The 21,833-nt window shown below is 36.0% G+C and overlaps 1 protein-coding gene across 1 annotated transcript in view; it reads right to left on the bottom strand.

The window, feature by feature from the left end:
* Positions 1-21,219, bottom strand: part of LOC6052140 (fatty acyl-CoA reductase wat) — a 68,631-nt gene extending 47,412 nt beyond the window's left edge. Inside the window, exons 1-2 of the mRNA XM_001868420.2 lie at positions 20,831-21,219; positions 13,611-14,165 (exon numbers count right to left, since the gene is read on the bottom strand). Of these exons, the coding sequence (XP_001868455.2) occupies positions 13,611-13,896 (286 nt within the window). The 5' untranslated portion in view covers positions 13,897-14,165; positions 20,831-21,219. The remainder of the gene's footprint in view (positions 1-13,610; positions 14,166-20,830) is intronic.
* Positions 21,220-21,833: the final 614 nt, after the last annotated feature.

Here is a 21,833-nt window from a genome sequence, read left to right as displayed (position 1 = left end):
TTGGCGTCTGATTCAATTAAATTTGAAGTTGCAACAGGTTGCGCAAAGTGGCGAAACTGCAATTCATTTGCAATTGGTTGATCATTCTGATTACGGCTAAAAAAGATTTAAATTGATGACCTTCTTTTTTCAGGATATAACTCAATTATAAACCACAAATTGCAGTTCAAATTTCGTCAGTACATTCAGGCAAATTCCGGATTGATGGTTCGATCGGGACAAAGACTGGCAGGTTTTGTTTTTTTTGCAGCGAGCAGAATCGTTAATTTGCAGTTTCCAGCTGTTTGAGCATATCAATATAGACTTGCTTCTCCGGTTCCATTAATCCTTCCTCACTTCGGTACCTTCCTTTGAACGGGTTTTTTTTCGCAACAAATAAAAAAAAGTTGATAACATTGAATCGTTTGTTTCGCAAGCTAATTAGTTTGCTGAACCAAAGCTGTCAAAACCGTTTGTCTCATTTTCCGTTTGCAACGGGAACTTTTTTTTGTGCGATTCAAGAATCTGTTCAACACAAAAGTTGTTTCAGGTGTCAACTCTTTGCTTTAATTTGTATGATTATTTAAATGTAAATTTTGACAATTTTCAAAATGGTTTCTTGAAAGTGTCATTGAACCATTTTTTTCATATCATACACTTGGGCAACCTCGTCATGACTGTTTCTTTTTTTTTGCAAAGTGTCATTGCGATACATGAGCCGCAATCGTTAAAAAGGTTGGTGCAAAACTGACCACCAGTGAAAGTTGTAATTTGCAGCGCGTGATTTCTATCTTGAGCATGTGGGGGAGAGGTACCAATTAAACACTTCATGGTCATCAAGTCTCGTAAAGTATAAGTTGGTGGTCGGTCCAGCCATTGGGATGAACTAGAAAGATTAACGCTTGACGCATTTTGGGCAATAAAACTTCTTTGCAGTGGAAGCAGCAAAATAAAAACAAAAAGAAGACTGAATGACTTTATAGTGCTGTTAGTTGTTGTTAGAGATTTTTGCGATTTCTATTATCGCTAGAGAATTGTTTTTTAGATGTCGTGAACTAGAAAATTGAAATTTGAATATGTATTTTAGAAGGACTTTAAGAATGTTGACAATATTGGGCATTTTCTGTTTGTTTTGAAGCTAGATGTGAAGTTTTTTAACCTTTTTTGTAATTTTATAATTTTTAACATTACTCGTTCTTTTCCAAGAATTTAATTATGTATTTTATCTTTTAAAATGACACTATTTTGGGCAACTGCGTAATTGGTGGATTGCAATTCCAAAAAAACTTCCTTTGAAAGGAATTTTAACTCAAATTTCTATGTGTTTACTCAATCACCGTTCAAATCAAAACAAAATTGAAAATTATTACTTTTCGGCATAAGTGCTGAAAAGAACGACTTTTCAGCACCCATTTCAGTGCTGACAAGTATAAATTTCCGGCACTTGTATTGAAGAGTAACTTTTAGATTTTTAATTTTTGGTAGAGATAAGTATGCCGTTTCATTCAATGACAGGAAAAGTAAACACGACGAAATTTGAAAAATAAATAAACGGTTATTCTATTTTACACATTTTTCCAATCAATTGCTTTAAAATAAAACAAAGGTTCAACTAAATTTGCCAATAATTTGGACACGTCTGACTAGCAAAAATGTGATACCTGTGGCAAAACACTTAAAAAATAAATAGGTGTTATGAGAATCTCCCTTTTCTTTTTATTTTGTTATATTAAACCTCTACCGCTCAAATGTTTTTTTACGATTTTTTTTTATTTTTAACCGTGTTTAGGAGGTCATTTTGAGCATATTTTGTTCTACGAAAAACTTTACTTCTTTTGTTTTATGTTTTAACACTCTACTGCCCAAATTTTGTTTTCGAAAATATTTATTTTTCCCGTGTTCAGGAGGTCATTTTGAGCAACTTTTGTTCAACGAAAAACTTTACTTCTCTTGTTTTATGTTTTTCTTGTTTTATTTTTAGTATTTTAATTTGCATTTATCTTGATAAGTTTTTTTTTGTTTTTGGTAGTATTTGGCCTGTTCTACCACCTAATATAATAACATTTTGCCTATCTAATTTTTTCACGTTTTTACAGTCACTTTTTCAATTTTTCGCATGTTTTTCACATTTTCTGCTATAGAATGGCACCATCATCATTTGAATTGCAAAAAAAATGCGTAGAGGCATAGTCTTGGACACTACAAAAATTACTGCAAACTTCTTTTTACTGAAAATATAGGAAATGTTAGTAAAAAACACAGCCAAAGTTGACCCATAAAAAAAGGACATTTTTAAAAACATTGGCAAAGTCACATAAAACAAGTTAAACTTCTAACTCCGAAATTTTCTAAAATTTTAAGAGTTCTTCTTTCCAATGCTTTTTAAGATCAAAAATCGGTTGAAAATTTGATTTTTGGCGATTTTTTAGATCGAAGCCCGTCTAAAGGCGGGGTTAGGTTGTAGAGGGTTAATTATTATTTTTTTCCGTTTATCTTGTTTAGTTTATGTTTGTTTTTGGTAGTATTTTGCATATTTTACCGCCTTCTACACCCAGAACTGGGCATCGGTATACGAGAGGATAAAGAGCATGGCTCGGTAGTAAAATGGCACTGTGAACGGACGGAGAGGATAAATACCGAAATTGCCGAGAGTACTTTACTCGTGGTTTCATTTTTCAAAAAGTTCAATACCGACTCGAACCCGAGACCTTCGGCATATTGAACTGCGCCTTTGTCGTATCGGCCACCACGATTCTGTGGTTGAGTGGCGGTCATTTGTTCATATAAGCCACTCAATGGGATGAACTGTTTTAATGAACGAATGAACACGATTTGTTGTTGTTGTAACGTGAGAGGTCTTTTCTCTCGCCAAATATTACTTTCCTCTCGTTTCTTTTCGAAAGGACTATCGGCATGGACTTTTACTTTGGGTGTATCATTACATTTTGCCTTTCTATTTTTTCATGTTTTAATAGTCACTTTTTCAATTTTTTGCTTGATTTTCACATTTTTGCTGTAGAATGGCACCATTATCATTGAAATTGTAAAAAAAATGCGTAGAGGAATAGTTTGGGAAACTTCACAAATTACTGCATACTTATTTTTACTTAAAATATAGGGAATGTTAGTTTAACACAGGCAAAGTTGACCCCTAAAAAAATACATTTTTAAAAACATTGGCAAAGTCACTTAAATTAAGTCATACTTCAACCCTAAAATTTTCAAGAATTTTAAGAGTTCTTCTTCCCAATGCTTTTTAAAGATCAAAAATTGGTGGAAAAATGGATTATTGGTGAATTTTTAGATACAAGCCTGTCTAGAGGCGGAGTTGGGTTGTACAGGGTTAAATTGAATGTGCAAAATGTAAAAAAATGCATTACGACAATTTTTTTGATAAAATAAGCAATAATGTTGGTTGTTTACAATATACTACTGAATTGGAACTAAAAAGGAATCTTTTTTGATGGATTACTCAATTTACAGATCATTTCATGAATTTTCTTGGAGATTGGTTTAGATAATCCAAAATTTAAAAATATCTAATCTAATCTAATCTAATCAGACCCTAGCGCAGCCAATCTTTCGAAGGGATCCTGGAGAGTGCCTTAGGTTAGATGACGCCTAGCACTCTTCTTGTCATTTATTAACATTTGTAGTGCGCCATTGCATCGGAATGCATTGAAACATCACAAGCGTTAAAGCGGCCAGGCCTACTGCGTAAAGCCGTATCGCAGAGATGACTCGTAATTGGGTTGAGTTTGAGCACAGAGTGTTCGAACAACAACACAATTCTGAATCGACAGGGGAGGAAGAAGCGTGGGGACACACCACCATACGCTCCGAGATTTTTTGGTTGTATTCGTTGGGAGCACCATGCTAAGAAGGTTTGGTACTCCGGGACCCTCTGGGATGGGACATTGTATTTCCACGAATGCCCTGGACACTATTTGCCGTGGTTATAGCGCCACAACTCGCTCTCTGTAACAGTATTCCTAATTCCAGTCCACTCTCACCAAGTCGTCATGGCCTAGTGGTTAGCATTTTTGCTTATCAATCCAATGGACGGGGGATCGAACCCCGCCTCGAGCGACTTTGATTTTTCGTTCATATTCATCATTTCAAATTTTATGTGTTCTTAACTTTCTCGTTGGGAGCAGATGGGAATCGAACCCAGAACCATTCGCTTACAAAGCGAACCCCGTAACCAGTCAGCCACGGCCGCTCCCTTTAATCAAAAATTTAAAAATATAGATAAAAAAGTTGAAAGTTAAAAGTTTTAGAAAACCCAAAATTAAGATTGAAAAACTCAAAACTAAACGCGTTTCTAAACTGGGAAACATCGCTTCAGGATTTGGGCCGAAGGTTGCGCAGGCCTCGCCCAAAGTTGTGGGATTCCTGTAGGAAATTCAATTTCCTACAATTTTGTCGAAGGTTGCAACACGATCTAAGTTGATCAACAAATAAAATATGAACATTTTTTAATGAAAAAATAATTCTTATTTCAAATATTATTTAACATGCCGTTAAAATTGTTTAAAAAAATAAATAAATAAATTATTGAAATAATTCATTCACAAAAAGCATCACTTTTTTCCTTGGCGACAACTTGTCCATAATTTTACCCAACGAGTTTGTCAAACTAATGAAACATGCAAGCAAATACACCCCGATGACGAGTTAGATACAACTTTCGCATCATCGCATCAAGCGCAGAGGTGTCAATTGCCTGGTACAACGGACGCTGACTGGACCAGAACGGGGATCCGATTCGCTGATGTCTTCATCAGGAAAATGATGCCGAGAGATTTCATCACTTCGGCTCGTCCAAAAGTCTGGCCTGATCGACGTTTCCGAGAAAACTTTAACGGGCGAGGTGTGAATGAAGAGGGTTTTACTGAATGGATTTTGGGGGAGTCATGAATAAATGGTGATTTTTTTTTCGGGTTTTTGAGCACTTAATATTCTGCATCCGTATTTGCAATGGATCATTTGCGGGTGTAAAACGAGCCTTAGGACGGGTACGAGTTATTAGCATGGTTTTTTTTATTCTAATTTGCAAATGGGTTCGTGCTAAATGTGCTTAGAGCGTTAGAACAAATTGGCTTCCTTATTACCTTTAGCTGAATGTAACGGTTAGAATTAATTGTCTTGTCCGGATATAATATAAAAAAAACAAGATAAAAATAATGCTAAAAAAATTGCCAAAGGACAGAGTTTACAAATTAAGAGCGGATATCAGCCTCCACTATTTCACATACACCACATATCAAGATTCCCAACGCAGACTTTGAACTTTGTTAAGGCTGCAGCCTTGAACGGGTGAAATTCGGCTGGTCTCTATGTGTGGAGGGTAACGGGTTTCGGAACCAGCTAATCTAATGCAACTTTGGGTAAAATTCGGTTAATCTATGCTAATACAGACAAACTTTGGGTGGGTTGAACGCTTGTTTTCGAATCCACGCTGATGATGTGACTTAACTGTATCTTCACAGCAAACACATCTCAAGTTCACAGAAGAAAATTATGCAATATGGATTCTGAACGGTTTGTTTTAAGGTTGTTGAAGAATTCGGAGAAACGTTTGATCTTTCATGACCTTTGTTGACAATTTTGTCTCGGATAATCCCAACTCTTCAACACCCGCAACACCTTGATTACACAAAAGTACAAGAGCAACGCGTTCGAGGTGATAAGCAAACCAGTTATGCCCAACCCGCGCTCAACGATGAGTCCCGTCCGAATTAGCACCCCCTCCGGGGTGGACCAGCGAACTGACCTTGAACGCAGCAACGGAGAGGGTTTACGTTCGAAGTGCAAACATTTCGCCACAACAACCTAACCTCAACCCGCCACGCGATGCCATGTGTGCGCCACCACACGGCCACTTCGGGGTATCGAACGTTAGTGGTCCGCGGACGCGGCGACAGAGACCTTGAGCTCCAAAAGGCGAACTCGGCGAAGAAGTGCGATGTGTGTGCAAACGCTACGGTTACAACATCGAAAATTCCAACCCACCAAATGCTGTGCGGACGACTCGCGCCGAGTTTGGTTGTTTTGATGTTGACGTTGAGGAACGGAAACCTACGAGTTGGTGGTGCGGCCGGGCGTCTGAAACTTGCTGATCGGTGGGATGTGGTTGTCAACAAGGCAACTTTGTTGCCAAAAGTGAGGACGGTGCACTTTGAGGCTTTTCTGCAAAACTTAAACAGACTTAGTTTCGGCGAAAGCAAGACTGTTCCGTGTGAAGCTGTTCTACACATGGTTTGGAGAGTACACAGTAAAAAATTGTAAATATGAAAGATGTAACATTTGATTTTATTTCATAAAATGTTACATGGAAGCCCAAGGGTAATCTAACAATTTTTGGGTTAACTTTGTCCTGAATAATCATTTGTTTGGAATACAGTCATGTCATGGTTTAGCACCGCATATGGGGGCTGCAAAGCCGAGGCGTGCATAACTGAAGCACAGAGCTTATGGGATTTTGGGTATAAGGGAGACATTGGCTATAATTCTATGAAAAATTATTCAAACTTAAAATATTTACAGTGTTTTAGAATCGGGATGATGTCGGCTAACCATTGCAATTATAATTGCATGAAAATGTTCAAAACAAATCTTTTCATCAAATTAAATCAAATTATTCGCTCTACAGCATTGCCTTGGCGTTCTCGATTGCGAGATTCCTACTCGAAACTAGGTGTCCGAAGACTTGATTGTTGAGGCGGGATTCGAACTGACGACCTTTGGATTGTTAGTGCAACTGCCTACCAGCGACTCCACCGAGACAGGACCCAGAGAGACGACTCCCACACCTGGACTGAGCTATAGACCTAACCTCTAGGTTAGACCGGGTCCAACATTTACTTCTCTGGGATCGAACGCAGGCCGACTGGGTGAGAGGCAATCACGCTTACCCCTACACCACGGTCCCGGCTTTTTTCAAACATATCGAAAATTATAATGCAGTTTTTGAAAATACTCAAAATGTTCACAAAACTACGTATTTTCGAAAAAATACTCAAATTTTCAGTTTTATACAATAGGGTTATCAAATGATTGGGATTTTTATATGCATTTCGGAAGTAATACACCCAAAACTGGCAGCGCTAGTCCGAGAGAATGATGGTCTCGAGTCGAGAGAATAGTGGTATCATTCACGGACGCAGAGAACACAGCTCGAGATGGGCGATAGAACTATTCTCTCGAGGTTCATTTGCAAAAAAAGTTCATCCGTCAAACAAAAAACCAAAAGTGTCGACAACGGGAATCGAACCAGAGACCTTTGACAAACCAATCCAATGACTTAGCTGCCTCGGCCACCACAGCTTGGTGACCAAGGAGAAGTCAGAAGTCGATGTATGACACTTGTTGGAGATTTATTGATTCAACTAACGAATGAACTCATTTGTTATGATGGTGTGAGTTGGTACCATTATTCTATCGATTTTGGCACTGAGCCCTCAATAAATTTTGAGAGAACGATTATCTCGACTCTGAATTTTGGGTGTAACACATTTTTTAATAACTAAGAAAATCACAAAACTTCATATTTCAGAAAAAAGAAATAAGCATAAGCATAAGCATAAGCATAGGTGCCCACCCGCAGTTGCTACTCCGTTATTGACCAGGACCTCCAGAAGTTACATCCACGAGCCGTGGAAGATAAGTGGGTGCTATCTTTCCTCGCTTCGCAACTTCTCAAAGGCCCCTATCATGCTGATCAATACCGGCGCCGGCCACGACCAGTGGTAGAGTCACGGGGAAGTGGATGGGAATGTTATTCCGATACTTGAGTGATAGAGACCGCCCAATCGACTGCTTCTCCGACAAAGTATCACATGAGTTTTGAGGGGATTAGTAGATGGGTATGAGGTCAGGATTCACGAGTGGCAGTGATGTGACCATGAGCATTTTGTTTATCGGTTGAAATTTTTAAATCTTAGGCAGCCGGCTGCCGAAAGATAGATAATTGATTATTTAAAATGGTTTATTTTTATCGAACGCGTGCCAGCCGAGCATTAGTGCTATGGGCTGGACTTATCAGTATAATTTTACTGTTTTTACAATTTAGATAACGCGAGCAAATTTCAAAAATAGTAAATAAATGACGCTTTACTCTTCATATAATCGATAGTTTGATGAGTAATTACTAAAACTGAAAGTTGGAATAAATTTTAACGACGAAAATTATCGCGAAAAATCCGGACTGTGCGTCCCAAGAAGCACTGCACTTATGAAGGCATTATTCAATTATAATGACCAATCACCCCATGCACACAAACAGCGACACAAAAGAGACGAAAATTATCGCGAAAAAACAAGACTGGGTGTCCCCAGAAGCACTGCACTTATTATTCATATTTCAGAAAAAAGAAATACTAATTTTTTTTAGTTTATCACAATGTGGGTATCATATGATCGGGATTTTTCATACATTTCTAAAGCAATATTATTTTATTTTGAAAATGTACAAATTTGTAATAAAACTACGTATTTTCGAAAAAAATACAAAAAAAAATGTTTTACAATATGGTTATCAAATGATCGGAAATTTTTCAAACATTTTGAGAGTGATAATATTTTTTGTGAAATGCTCAAAATTTTCACAAAACTACATATTTAAAAAAATGCTACAACTTTTGTTTTTTTTTGTAAAATGGGTATTAAATGACCGGGATATGTTTTTATACATTTCGAAAATAATAACCCATTTCAATTTATATGTATATTTTCATATATTTCGAAAGTAATTATATTTTTTTAAATGCTCAAAATTTTCACCAAACTACGTATTTAAAAAAAAAACATATTTTTACAATATAGTTAACAAATGATCGGAAATTATTCAAACTTTTCGCGAGTTATAATATTTTTTGTTTGTAAAAAACTCAAAATTTTCACAAAACTAGGTATTTTTTGAAAAAAATCTGCAATTTCAGTTTTTTTTACAAGATTGGGTATGAAATGATCGAGATTTTTATATACATTTCGAAAGTAATAACACTTTTTTTAACTATTTTAAAAAAATTATAAGGCTTTGTATTTTCCAAAACATACTAAAAGTTTCAGTGAAGTATCCTTTCTTCACAAAAACTGGAATAGCTCAGAATTGATGAAACTTCAAAGTTGCTTATACGAAAATCTTCGGCGGAAAATTTCCTACAAGAGGCATGAATCCTCACAGATTAATAAAAAAGTGTGTTTAGGGAAAATATTGAAAAAAAGGTAAAGTAAAAACTAGTAGTTTTCGATATAAAAGCAACCGGGAAAACTGAAATCAAGGTTTTAAAAGGTCAAATCCATACATTAATTTATTTATTGGACTACAGATCATCATTTTGTGGCAGAGGCCATTTTAAATTTTAAGATTTTTTCTGAGCTTATTTTGTGAAATTATTGAAAAAAATGACTTTATTTTTTCAAAAAACGCTGAGGGAACATGGGGAACAATTTTTTCGAAAGTTTTCATGTATGAAAGAGTTGTTTCTAACATGTTTATTATATCATTTGCGAACTAAGCTCATTGTTTTCTTCGACATCGTGTTTTTTGGGAACAGCTAATGATATATTAAAATTGTTATCCTGCCCATAAAATTTGTTGTTGTGACAACTTAGTTTTTTTTATTATCAAGTTTCGCTTAAAAACAATCATAATTAACCATCATTACAATTTTAATGGTTTCATTAAAAAAAAATGGCCTAATGTAAACAAAATAATCGTAAAAATGCGTCTCTGCGACGGGCTTCAATATAAAAAACTTGCTAAAATTTCGTTCTAAAACCATTTTTATTCTTTGAAATTTACCATCGAAAACATTTTTTTTAGATTTTTTTCATAGTCGGGTTTTTTGGGTCACCCAAACATCGAAATTTCCAAAACATGTCTTAAATTTTCGTATGGCCTCCAAATCAATTAATGTTTTATTTGGTTCCAAATGTGATTGGAACTCATTGATATTTAGCGACTCAACTTTACAATTTGAAAGTCATTGTTAATAACTGCTTATTTTTCGTTAAAATCTGTTAAAATTGGGCTCCGTTCTAATCGAGATAATCAAATTCTAGTTCCTTTCCAGCTAAAAAATAATTGCTAAAATGTAACTTGTGAATCCTATGTAACGTCATGATTTGAAATCCAGACACCTAGAAGCATATCATTTTTGTTATAGCTGGCAAGAAATCCTGTAATAAGTTGTAATTGTATAAATATCATCAAGATGTATTGTAAACAGTAAATTTAAAGAAATTGCATTCAAAATATGTCATTTCTAACAATTCTACATTAGAATTTTAAAAATAAAATGACTTGTGCTTCGAATCCCGGACACTGATAAAAGTTGAATCTTGAACCGGACTTTTTTGCTTCGAATCACGGACACTCGTTTTAGCTTATTTATCATACAAATTTGGACTAAAATTTTAGTGGTTGGTATTCTTTAGGCCTTAAACAAGCTGTTTTGATGTTATCGATGTTTTGTGTGACAATTTACTAGAATTTAAGGAAATCAGAACCATAAATTTCTGCATGGCTTTCCCGTTGCTTAGGACGCCTATGAAATGTTTGTTTTTTTGGTAAACTTTTTATTTATTTGTTTTTATTCAATTGTTTTGGTATTGACTACAGCCAGCAAATTAATTTGAAATGAAAGTTAATGTCAGTTAATGTCATCAGATAACACAGTTTTGACAATTATTATGCTAACTTATATCCAAATAGTTGATGAAACAAGATGAGGTGTTCGGGTTTTCAAGCGTCCGGGAATTCGAAACATGAAGTAAATCATTCTGAAAATTAAGTGTCTCCATACACTGAAAATATGCCACACTTTTTATTCAAGTGCCCAAACACTTGAATGATTGAATGAAGTCACATCGTAGATCTAATTGGTTTGTGTTTCTACATCAATCCAAACCACTATCAAATGCAAGTGTTTGGGCGGTTGACTTTTTGGTACCGTAAACCGGGGTGACTTTGATAGGATTTCAATTTGTTTTTAGAATATTTTCCGACAGATAAGGTTTTTCTCAAGATTATTATTTTTAAAACATGTACTGGGGTAGACCACACAAAGTCCATGCACTATTTCGGAAAAAAAGTTTTTTCAATAATGTTTAGAAAAATAGTTACGTTAAAAATTCTTAGTTTTAATTCCGGGGTGACTTTGATAGTCATAGTTTTTCTTGTTAAAATCATATTTAAGATGTTCAAACTTTATTTGTACGCTAAATGTACCATCACTAAAGCAGCTGATATAGTTTTTAAGAAAAAAAATCAATGTTTATACTTAGTTAACTAAGTGTATAAGCTTTTTAGCAAAATACATATAAATTTTAGGTAAAATTGTTAAAAAGTCTGAATTTTGCCTGAAATTTGTTAAAACTAGTTTTGTTTGTAAAATTATCGATTTATATTGCATTTTATACTGAATTCGAAGCACGAATCACTTGTTTTCACATTTTACATGAAATTTGTTCAACTGAAATTGCCTTTTAATTTGGAGATTTTTTTTTAATTGTGTTTCAAAAATACATATTATTTATTATTTACAAACTTTTTTAACCTTCTCCTAGTGGAAAATTGTCCAAAGAATCCGAAAATGCATTCCGTTTTCCGATTAAAAATCATGTTCATTGAGAAAATCAAGACACTTTGAGAAGTTTAAAATAATGACTTTCATCAACATTTTCTTAACTATAGTTAACTAACTTTTTAAACTTGTCAATATTTTATGAAAAGTTCTTCTTGAGGTACTTTGAACACTTCTCTACCACGGTCAGTATGTTTCTAAACCATTCCTTACGTATTTTAATTGTACTCTTCATTTTGCGAAAAAATCGCAAACCTATCAAAGTCACCCCGGCTATCAAAGTCACCCCGTTTTACGGTATTTTTTAACATGTTATTTTCATTCGGGTGGCTCAAGCTTTTCAATTGTTTTGCTCATGAATTTGTCCCACCGTCTTGAACTATTCAAAGTGATGAGCAAAACACTTGAAAATGATCTTAAGATCTACACAAAACAGGCACTATTCAAAGTCAACGTGATTATCCACATGAATTTAATGTGTTTCACTGATTGATTTTTGCGCGACTTTCATCGAAGGCTAGAAGTGAGGCAACAAAAAAAACCTCCCGTCTTCAACTGGCCGGCCGGCGCAGTGGTAGCGTGCACGACTAGCAAGCGAGAACCTGTAAATCGCTTGTACGTACTTTTATTTTTCAACACCATTTAAAATTCAAGTGTTTGGCTATTGACATTATTTCATGGCCAATCACTAAAATTTCAAGTGTTTTGCGATTGATATTTGAGTGCTCTGTACAGCAGGGCCAGATCATGTGTAGAACACTTCGTTGAGCTGTGTAAGTTTTGCTCAGTGTAGGGACGTGGCGTTACATCGTGCTGCCACCTGGTTTTTTTAAGCGCAAGAGTGTAAAAGTGCTGAGTCATCGTCTAAAAATAGACGGCGTCCTATCTCGCCCAGCAAAATGAAGTCGATAAAGTAGTCGGTTTCGATGAGAAAAAGTTGAAAACGTGGTCTAAAAATAGCGACGCCATCCCCCAATTGAAGCTCCTTTCTCAGAATAACTCTATAAATACATTTGGTTTCGTTAGGCGAAATTACATCGCAATCCCAAGCGTTTTTTCCGGAAATGATTTAAAATTAAATTCTGGCTATTGGAACAGCTTCAGAGAGCTCAATTCTAACAGACCATGACGAAAACTAAGCAGTTTTTTCCTTATTTTGAAAGTTGTGAGCTGTGTGATTTAAGCAAGCAAAACTTCCCTATGTCAAGAATTAAATAAATCTTTTCAAAACATTTAATTAATGTATCAAAATTTCATTAATTCAATCTCTATGCTGTACATTAACTTTCAAAAAATTCCACTGTCGACGTTCCAACCGTTAGTGGTGCCGGAAAAGAGGTGATTGTTGGGTGTTTAGCTTTATCGCGCTAAAACAAACTGATGTCCGCGAAAAACAAACCCAAGTGGAGACCAAGTTACTCCGTCTCGACTAAATAATTTGCTTTACGGCGTTTTTGTTGTTGTTTTGTTTTTTGGGGGTTTGCCTTCATCAGAACAGCTGACGTTATTGAGCGGTAAAATTTTGCATTTTTAAATGGTACATATTTGGTTAAGTATGTTACTGATGAGACGACTGAAGACACCAGAAGTCCCCTGAGGAGCTTCAAAACATTTGAAGAGACTTAAATCCGCTTCAGACGAAGACGCTAGAAGCAGTTTCAAAATTCTTAGGACACTTGAGGCGCATAAAGATACTTAAGACGCTTGAAGACACTTGAAGTCACCAGAAGACGCTTGAGACGCTTACAATACTCAATAAGCTTAAGATTCTTAAGACACTAAAAGACTCTTAAGGACACTTGAAGAAACTAAAAAAAGGTCAAATATTTTTGATATTGTTTGGAGCAGTTCAAATTCTAGACTGTTCTGCAGCAACCCCCAACGTTAGCATTCCAAAACCCGCTCCGAAAGTGAAAACAACCTCCTTCAGGGTCAACCCCCCTAAAAACATAACCGTCGGTGACACACAAAAACTGGTTCCACTCTAGATGTTACGTGATAAACTCGCGCATAGCTCCCCAAGTCACGTTGCATACTCACTTTTGCCCAAAAATCCGGTTCCGCCCGTTATGAACACGTTGCACCGGTCATAAAACTGCTGAATCTCGGTCAGCTTCAGGTCGACCGCGGCCGGACTGTCGATGACGATGGGTTCCGCCGTGGGCACCACCAGCGGGGTGGCGCCAGAGGTGCTGCTGCCACCGCCGCCGCCGCCGCCGCCGCCACCACCACCTCCGCCGGCACTGGGGCTGGCCGGAAGTTCCGTCTCCGGGGCGGACGGCGCCGACTGGTTCAGCACCTCTTGCTGCAGGGACGCTACGGTCATTTTGGCTTCACAAACACTATCTTTTTTTTTTCAGGAGAAAACCTTCTTCACTTGCACTTGAGACGTTCACTCAGAATCACTACCACTTTTTTTGGACGCGGCTCACTACTATTCCAACTACTTTTCTACTAATACAGGTAATTGCACCGAATTTGGGTTTGCTTCATTGCGCTGAACAAACACGAGCAGCACCGTATTGCACCCTAACCTGCAGCGAGGTTCGCAATCAGCTGGGAGTGGGTTGAAGTGACGTCAACGGAGAAGAATCGCTGCAGGGTAGAAGAAGAAAATGGTGATAATTAGCTATAATTTTCAGATTACTGCATCAGTAACGGACGGGGTGTTAGTTAACAGTCATTTTGGTTAATTTTCATGTGGTATTCGGTTGTGGTGTTTGAAATCGGCGCCAGAGAACGGTTTGTTTGGTTGAAATAAATCGAAATAATTTATTTTATTAAAGATTGTGATTTGACAATTTTTTGGAATATTTTTTACCCTATGATTTCCAAGTCATTTATTAGCATTTATATGGCTTATTGATTCTAAAGAACGGTTAAACTTATCATTAAATCGCAAGAATCTCAGGAGGATTGAGACGCTTAAGGTTTCTAGAAGTTATTAGAGAGAGGTTTGATACTTTAGGCACTTGAAGGCGCTTTAGACGTCTCAGAGCTACGAATCCTGAAGACACTAGAAGATGCAAAAAACATAATTGAAGCCACTTGAGTTTCTTGAAGCCGCATTGAGACGCTTAATCATACTTGAAGATGCTTAAGACGGCTAGGAACATAATGACAATTGGGACACTTTACGATATTTGAGAGACTTGAGAAGCTAGAAAACAAGTTTAACATCATTTGAAGATACTCGAAGACGCTTGAGACGCTTAGAAATTTGGGGAGCCTAGAAAAAAAAAATAAAAAAACAAAAAAATAACAAAAAAAAATAAATAAATAAAAGATACTCGAAGACGCTTGAGACGCTTAGACATTTGGGGCGCTTCAAGATAATTGTTACGCTTGAGGAGCTAAAACACACACAAGGCACTTAGTAACATCTGAAGACACCCGAAGACGCTTGAGACGCCTAAAGACACTTAAAGACATTTGAGATGGTCAATTGAAGGCGCTTGAGACGGTTTAGGACATAGGAAAAACAAATACACTTGGAGCGCTTAAAGATGCTCAAAGACACTTGAAACGCTTGGGGCACTTAAAGACACTTGAAGAGACTAGAGGACGTTTGAGACATCTATGGTCACTTCAAGAAAGTTGAGACGCTTAAATTTACTTGAAAGCACTTCAGACGCTTGAAGATTTTTGAGACACTTGAATATACAACAGAAGATACTTAAAATGGAAACTTGACAACTTCTAGAAGACACTTGAGACGCTTAAAGATGCTTGATGGCACCTTAGGCGCTTGAGGCAATTAAAGAAACTTGGAGACACTAGCAGACGCTAGAGATTCTTAAACATACTTTTAGACGCTTTTTATGCTATGAGACACTATAAGACGCTTAAATCGATTAAAGTTAAGGACTCTCAAAAATACTAGAAGATGCTCAAGATGCTTAAAAATACATGAAGATACTTGGGGTATTCAATAGCACTTGAGATGCTTGAGGAGCTTGATAACACGTTTGAGGCACATCAAAACATTTGAAAACACTAGATGACGATTGAGACGCTTAAAGACACTTGAAATCTGGGTTATAATTATTTTTTTTTATGAACTATTTTCATTTACGATTGACAGTTTATTTATCATATAATCTCAATTTGGAACTAGTTTTGAAATATGATGATTTTTTTAAAATTTTATTGACATTTCTAGTTTTTTTTAAAGGTTTTACAAATAAAGAAAAACTCATAATATATTTCCGATATTTTTTGTCAAGCTGCAGATAAGTTCTTGTAAAAATTTAGATCAATCAGCTTTTATTTTATTTCACGTTACTATGATTCATTGTTGTAATTATGAACCAAAATAGTTATTTTTGATTTGCGTTTCGATGCAATTTAAATTCATAAACAGGAAAACAACTTCGAAAAAAAAAACCATGAATAATTTGTTCTTAAGCAAGAATGATTTAAAATCATGACCAAAGCAATAATTCTTGCCATGTGTTAACCATAACTATCTAACAACAACACAAAAAAGAGTTCATTATGGTAGAATTCGATGTCCGTTCCGGGCAGTCTCATTACGGCGCCAATTGTTTCAGCCGTTCTTTCCCAAATTCAATCCTTGCAAAAAAAAAAAGAGAAAAACTTCAAATGTTTAATTACCTTGTTATAAATCAATAGGCTTGATTTACAGCGATATCTCCCTAAAAATTTAGTACAAAGGTTCAATTGTTCCTAATTGGATCCCAAATCAATCAAGTTTGCACTATTCCGCTTTTTTTTTTTTGCTGAGTTTTTTGAGAAAAAAGACAATGAAATATAACGAGTCTCGAAGCAAATCGCGAACTCTATTCATTTATTATCCTGCCACGGTCAAGGACACTAGTGTGCTGAGGAGGTGACCGGTTGTACCACCGGTGGGTTTGCAGATTTAAAATTTGAAACCTAGGACTTGACATGAAACAGGTTTACCGCAAAAAAAAAAACGGTTTCATGTCAAACTCTGCAGGTTATCGTTGGACACGAATCACTGGAAGACAAAGGCCCGAACATTGATCGATGTCCCCAGGTTTGGTTTGTCAAATTTTGGATGACAATTTATGTTTGAACTGCTCTGAATAGTTTGGACAGGGTCAAGGATTGCGGAAATTCGGTTGGATTTTGGCGATTGGAACGATTAAGTTGTCTGATACATTTTCTTTGGATATGACAATAGCTTAAGGCGGAACCCTTTTTTATGAATATTGAAGAAGAAGGGCTATAAAACATTTGCCACGACGTAGGCAGATTTTCAAGCTATAAAAGTTAAGCTACAAAGGTTTGATGTCGTCTTCATTTTCGTATTGGTAGCTGTTAACCACGTGTTTTGTCTACCTTAAACAGAGACGCACTAAATTATGCAAAAATAACTGGTAGTAAACTCAACCAAACTATAAATAAATCATAACAGGATCTTACGGTAAACAAATTCACTGTTGTAGATCCCAAACAAAACATATCATACAAAATCCTATTTTAAATGAAAACAAACTGTATGCTTCAAGATCAACCAAAAACAAGTCACACTAGTTGATATGCGTAACAAATTAGGACCATTTCGCTAGCATGTGCTAAACTTGAACTACGCTCGTTGGCCCATTTCTCAGCGATACCAGTTTGCTGTATCAGCTGTTCGCTAAACCAAAAAGAGTCGTCCATTTCTCCTTCTCAAGGTAGGCATATCTCCGGCTAGTGGTGGTCGTGTACTGTGCTGTTGAGCAATCGAACCTCCCCTGAGGGGGGCACACAACCTCTCTAGGGGTGGTACTTGCACAAACACACACACAACCGTGCAAAAATATTGATTATGTAAAAAGTACAAACAGTCCCACAACCACCACCAGGGTGAACTGTCACCGCCATTCAAGTGATATTTCTACACCGGCTGACAGATATCTCGGTGGACCACTTCGGTTCAACCTTTGGCAACACCACTCGATAAATATATGACAGTGACAGAAGGGTGACCAGAGAAAATCTATGCTACTTCAAGTTCGGTATCGGTTTTCGTTCTTCGACAAAGTTGTTGCAAAGTTGTGATTTCCAGTTAAAAACTCATATTTGGTGAAGTTTGACCATATGATTTCTCAATTATCAATCAAAAAGATTTGTCAAAAATCCCGACCACCCTAGTGTGACAGTGACACAAAGAAAAGCACGCCGGCCCAAGTGGGGTAGGCTTGTTGCTGGCGTTGCTCTTGGGCAGATATTTCACGTGGTGTGCGCGACGAAGTGGCCACTCTTGAGGAAGCAACAACGCTGATACAAGCTGCTAATCTAGCATGGATGTGTTAATATCTTCAAGCCACATTCGAAATTTAGGCGCGTGGTGCTTCAGGTTAAAAAAAAACATTTTTTTATTTAGAAGGAATTAGTTGTTTGTAACACTTGCTTAAAAATTAGTTTTTTCCTGAATTTCAACTTTAATTGAAACTATAAATACACAGTAAATATGTAAGTTCACTTCCAACACCCAAACGGCGGTCGCATGATTGTGATGCATGGCGGCATGAAAGTATATCAGAATCTGCATGAAAACTGTCCTCATGCATTTTTTGCGATATAGGGGTATGACATTTTTGCCCGTTACCGACAATTATCGACATTACCGACGGCTTTTTGATTGTATTTCACAAAAAAAACCCTAACAGAACGAGGATTGAACCACCAACTTTTTGGTTATTGATCCGACACGCTACCACCACGCCACGGACGCTTGATGAAATGTGAGTGAAAGAGCACTAACATATGCTTCTCTTTGGAGTATTGCTCAGGGACGGGCCAGTTTTATATGTGTTGGTGAGAACTGCAGATCGCTGAAATGTTTACACGCGGGCAAAAATGTTCTAAGGGCTGGCTGCAAAAAATGTTATAAAATGTGACATTTTCTGCAGCAAATCCACTGTTGCAGATTTTGAGATATATTTTTCCTTTGGGTGAAAAGATATGAATTTACCTCCGATTTTATGTAAATTAAATGAAGAGGCGAATTCAAATTTCATTTAAGCTCTGCAACTTTATTTTTTTGTAATATTATAGATTCAGACAGAATTTAACTTTGAGTTTTAACTGTGTACAATAAATTATAACTAATAGTGTATCAGCAATTCGTTGCTGAGTAGTAGCATCATGATAAGTAGTTTAGTTAAGTTTAGTTAGATACTATCAGGATTGTTTGCTACAAAAAAACACGCAATCCGTTTTGTTTTCTCACAAAGCGTACAGAGCACAGCAGGCAATAACTGTGGAAAACTACTAATCGATGTTTCTTCAGAAAGGTGTACAAACCAGAGGATCAACTACATTTAGTTAGTTTAGAGATTATTATTTCGTTTGATATAGTACTGCAATAGCCGGAAAAGGTAATATAAAATAAATAATATGTAAGCAGAGAGTGAACTTAAGCTAAAAGCAAAAAGGTTCTCACAAATATTTAAATTTCGTTTTTCTCTGTAATGTTAGGATTTTTTTTAAATAATAGTTTGAAAGATGACAATGTTCTACATAAAATGGTTATTGTGTAATTGTTTTTTAAAATTTGTTTTCTTAACAATTGGATTTAAAAATAAATAAATAAATGAAAATGACTGGTTTAAAAGCTTTATTGCTCTATTTCATGTTTTAAACTTTAAATAACTAATGTAAGCATCCATTTAAAATAAAATTATCATGAATCGATTGAATTCCATGTAAAGCCTTTCTTGCACAGATAATTTACGGGCAACAAAAATGTATGTTTCCTTTGACGAAAACAAACTATATTTTCCGTTCCAAGCTAGAATTAAAATAACGGAAAAATGTATAAAACTTGATTTGAATAGGATATTTATCAAGAATAAAATGATTGTAAAATGCGTTTCAAGTGTTTGTCCCCCTATTTTCTTAAAACTTTCCCCAAAAATGAGAGACAGTAAAATCATCTATTCGGAATACATTGTACAAGGTTTATTTATAAATAATAAATCAAATAGAGATTTTTAAATCTTTTCACAAATTCTGATACTTTTTTCATAAGTTTATATTTGGCAAATTTTTGATAGTAGCATAACTGTAAAATTATAATGATTACGAAAAATAATTTACTTGCTTCCTGAATTTTGAGAGAATAATTTAAAAGTGGAGAGGTTTTGTCTCTCCACTCTCAAATTATTCTCTCAAAAATTTCGATAAAATATAACAACAAGTCAAATTGAAAAAAAATTAATATTTTTTTTGGGAAATCAAGCTTAAAATATTTCAAACTTCTAATGGTGCTTACAATTGATTTTTAATTTGATTTTTAACACTATTATAAAGGCTAATGAACTAATACTTAAAGTCTTTGTTTCTCTGTAAGCAAAAACTGTTTTTTTAGTATAAAACTGTAGTTCACTTTTTATAAAACATTTCATTTTCAAATAAATAAAAATTTAATGAGGAGAGATGCCTAGTATAAAGATACACTAACTATGAAAAATATTAATATGTTGTATAAATAGTTATGGTTAATCAGAAAATTACAGAATTCAGTTAAATTTACTGAAATCTGCACTCAGCCAATGAAAATCTGGTAAAATTTCAGCTAAGTTTAACAGCTCATCAAAAAAAATTTCAGTAAATATTCATTGAACATTAGAATTTTGGTGTGTATGAGTTTATTTCTTTTTATCGCATTTTTCAAAATTTTAAAATCGCAGCAAGTATAAAATATTAATGCAAACATTAAAATAAGATACGCAAATCACAAATGCTCTACCAACTCTATTCCTGTATTGGTTTTATTGTATTGCTTGTTATTTCTCACTAGAATTTTTATCTTTTAAATATTCTTCAAAAATGAGAATAAAAGATAAACATATTTATAACAATTAATACTAGTTTTCTTCAAAGTTATCTTCAAAACACAAGTTATTGTTTAGCAATGCTTAACAAATATTGTTGTTTACTTCTTTCTTGAATCACTTCTTCTCAATAAATAATCATGCATAAATATGATAATAAAGTGATATTACATTAAGTTTACTACTCTTTATCCGTCTCTGAATTCAAATTCTTACGCAAAGATTTCGAATGATCAAACGATGCCATCACTCTATTCTTCATCATTAATGATTGCTTTAACAAACATATGTAAATGTTGGCACATTAATCATGGCAAATGTCCTCTTCATTTCACTTTTATCACAAATGGCACATGCCATTTGCGATTATTCAAATTTCAAACATAATGTCCATTTAACGGTTTCAGCCTGCTGTAACTACGTTGTAACTTTTTCCTCGGATTTTACCTTGATTAATGTTTAGCACTTCCTTGACTGGTCAAATAATCACTCCAAAATCGCCACCAAAATTCACAGAAAATCCACAGATTCGCTTGTGCCTCCGTATGTCAAACGGAATCACCGACTGAAATGCACACACCAAACGACCAAAAACGTTAGGAAAATTCGATCTTCACTTAGAACCACTTGCTTGCTTCACCGTCAAAGACCAACTGTCTAGAATGGCACTCCCACCACCGGATCTTATACGAAATATCACACCGGCTCGCGCACACACACGCACACGCAGCCACACAGGTGTGAGCGGAAGTTGATTAGATTAGCGGCGTTTTTTTTTCTTCTCCGCTGGTGACGTCGACTTCAAGCAGAATCCTGAACCGATCTGATCGAGTGTCGATCACGAACTGACGCAGCCACTGATCCGTACGCTGCGAGTATGGGTCGGAACATTGCCGAAAATTACGGGCTGCTCTCGCGCGCGACGTTGACGGTCAACCTGATCCAATTAGAGCGTGGCGAAGCGAGGTGTATACGGGCCCGAATGCGCGCGAGGAGAGCGTCGCGACGCCGCACGATCGATGGTCGATCGTGAGTGAGAGAGCGAGCGCGTGCGCGCGCGCTAAAGATCGGTTGGGAACTCACGGGGAGATGAGTTCCGAGGGCAGCATCCGATACGCGTGGTTTTATCAAGCATCTGCGTGAGTTTCTCTAGGATGACGCCGATGCTGTGTGAGAGCGAGATATTGGGAGAGAACTACGACGTCAAACCGCGTGGTTGATGGAGTAGCGTGTACCGCGTGACATGAGGGATCTTTAACGGACATTGGATTAAGCTTGAGTGAAAATTTATGGTGACTAAACAAACATAACGCTGCTAACATTTCAAAGATTGGTCTATTGGTCCTTCATTAAATTTAGAACAACTTTCCACAAGACACATTTTTTGATTTCCGGAAGCTTATAACTTTTTTGCCAAAAAAGGCTTAAAAATATGGTGTTATCGGCAAAG

The sequence above is a fragment of the Culex quinquefasciatus genome, chromosome 2, assembly GCF_015732765.1.
Source record: "Culex quinquefasciatus strain JHB chromosome 2, VPISU_Cqui_1.0_pri_paternal, whole genome shotgun sequence".
NCBI classification, from domain to species: domain Eukaryota; kingdom Metazoa; phylum Arthropoda; class Insecta; order Diptera; family Culicidae; genus Culex; species Culex quinquefasciatus.
The sequence above is the reverse complement of the archived record's forward strand: the minus strand, read 5'-3'. Positions and strand labels throughout refer to the sequence as shown.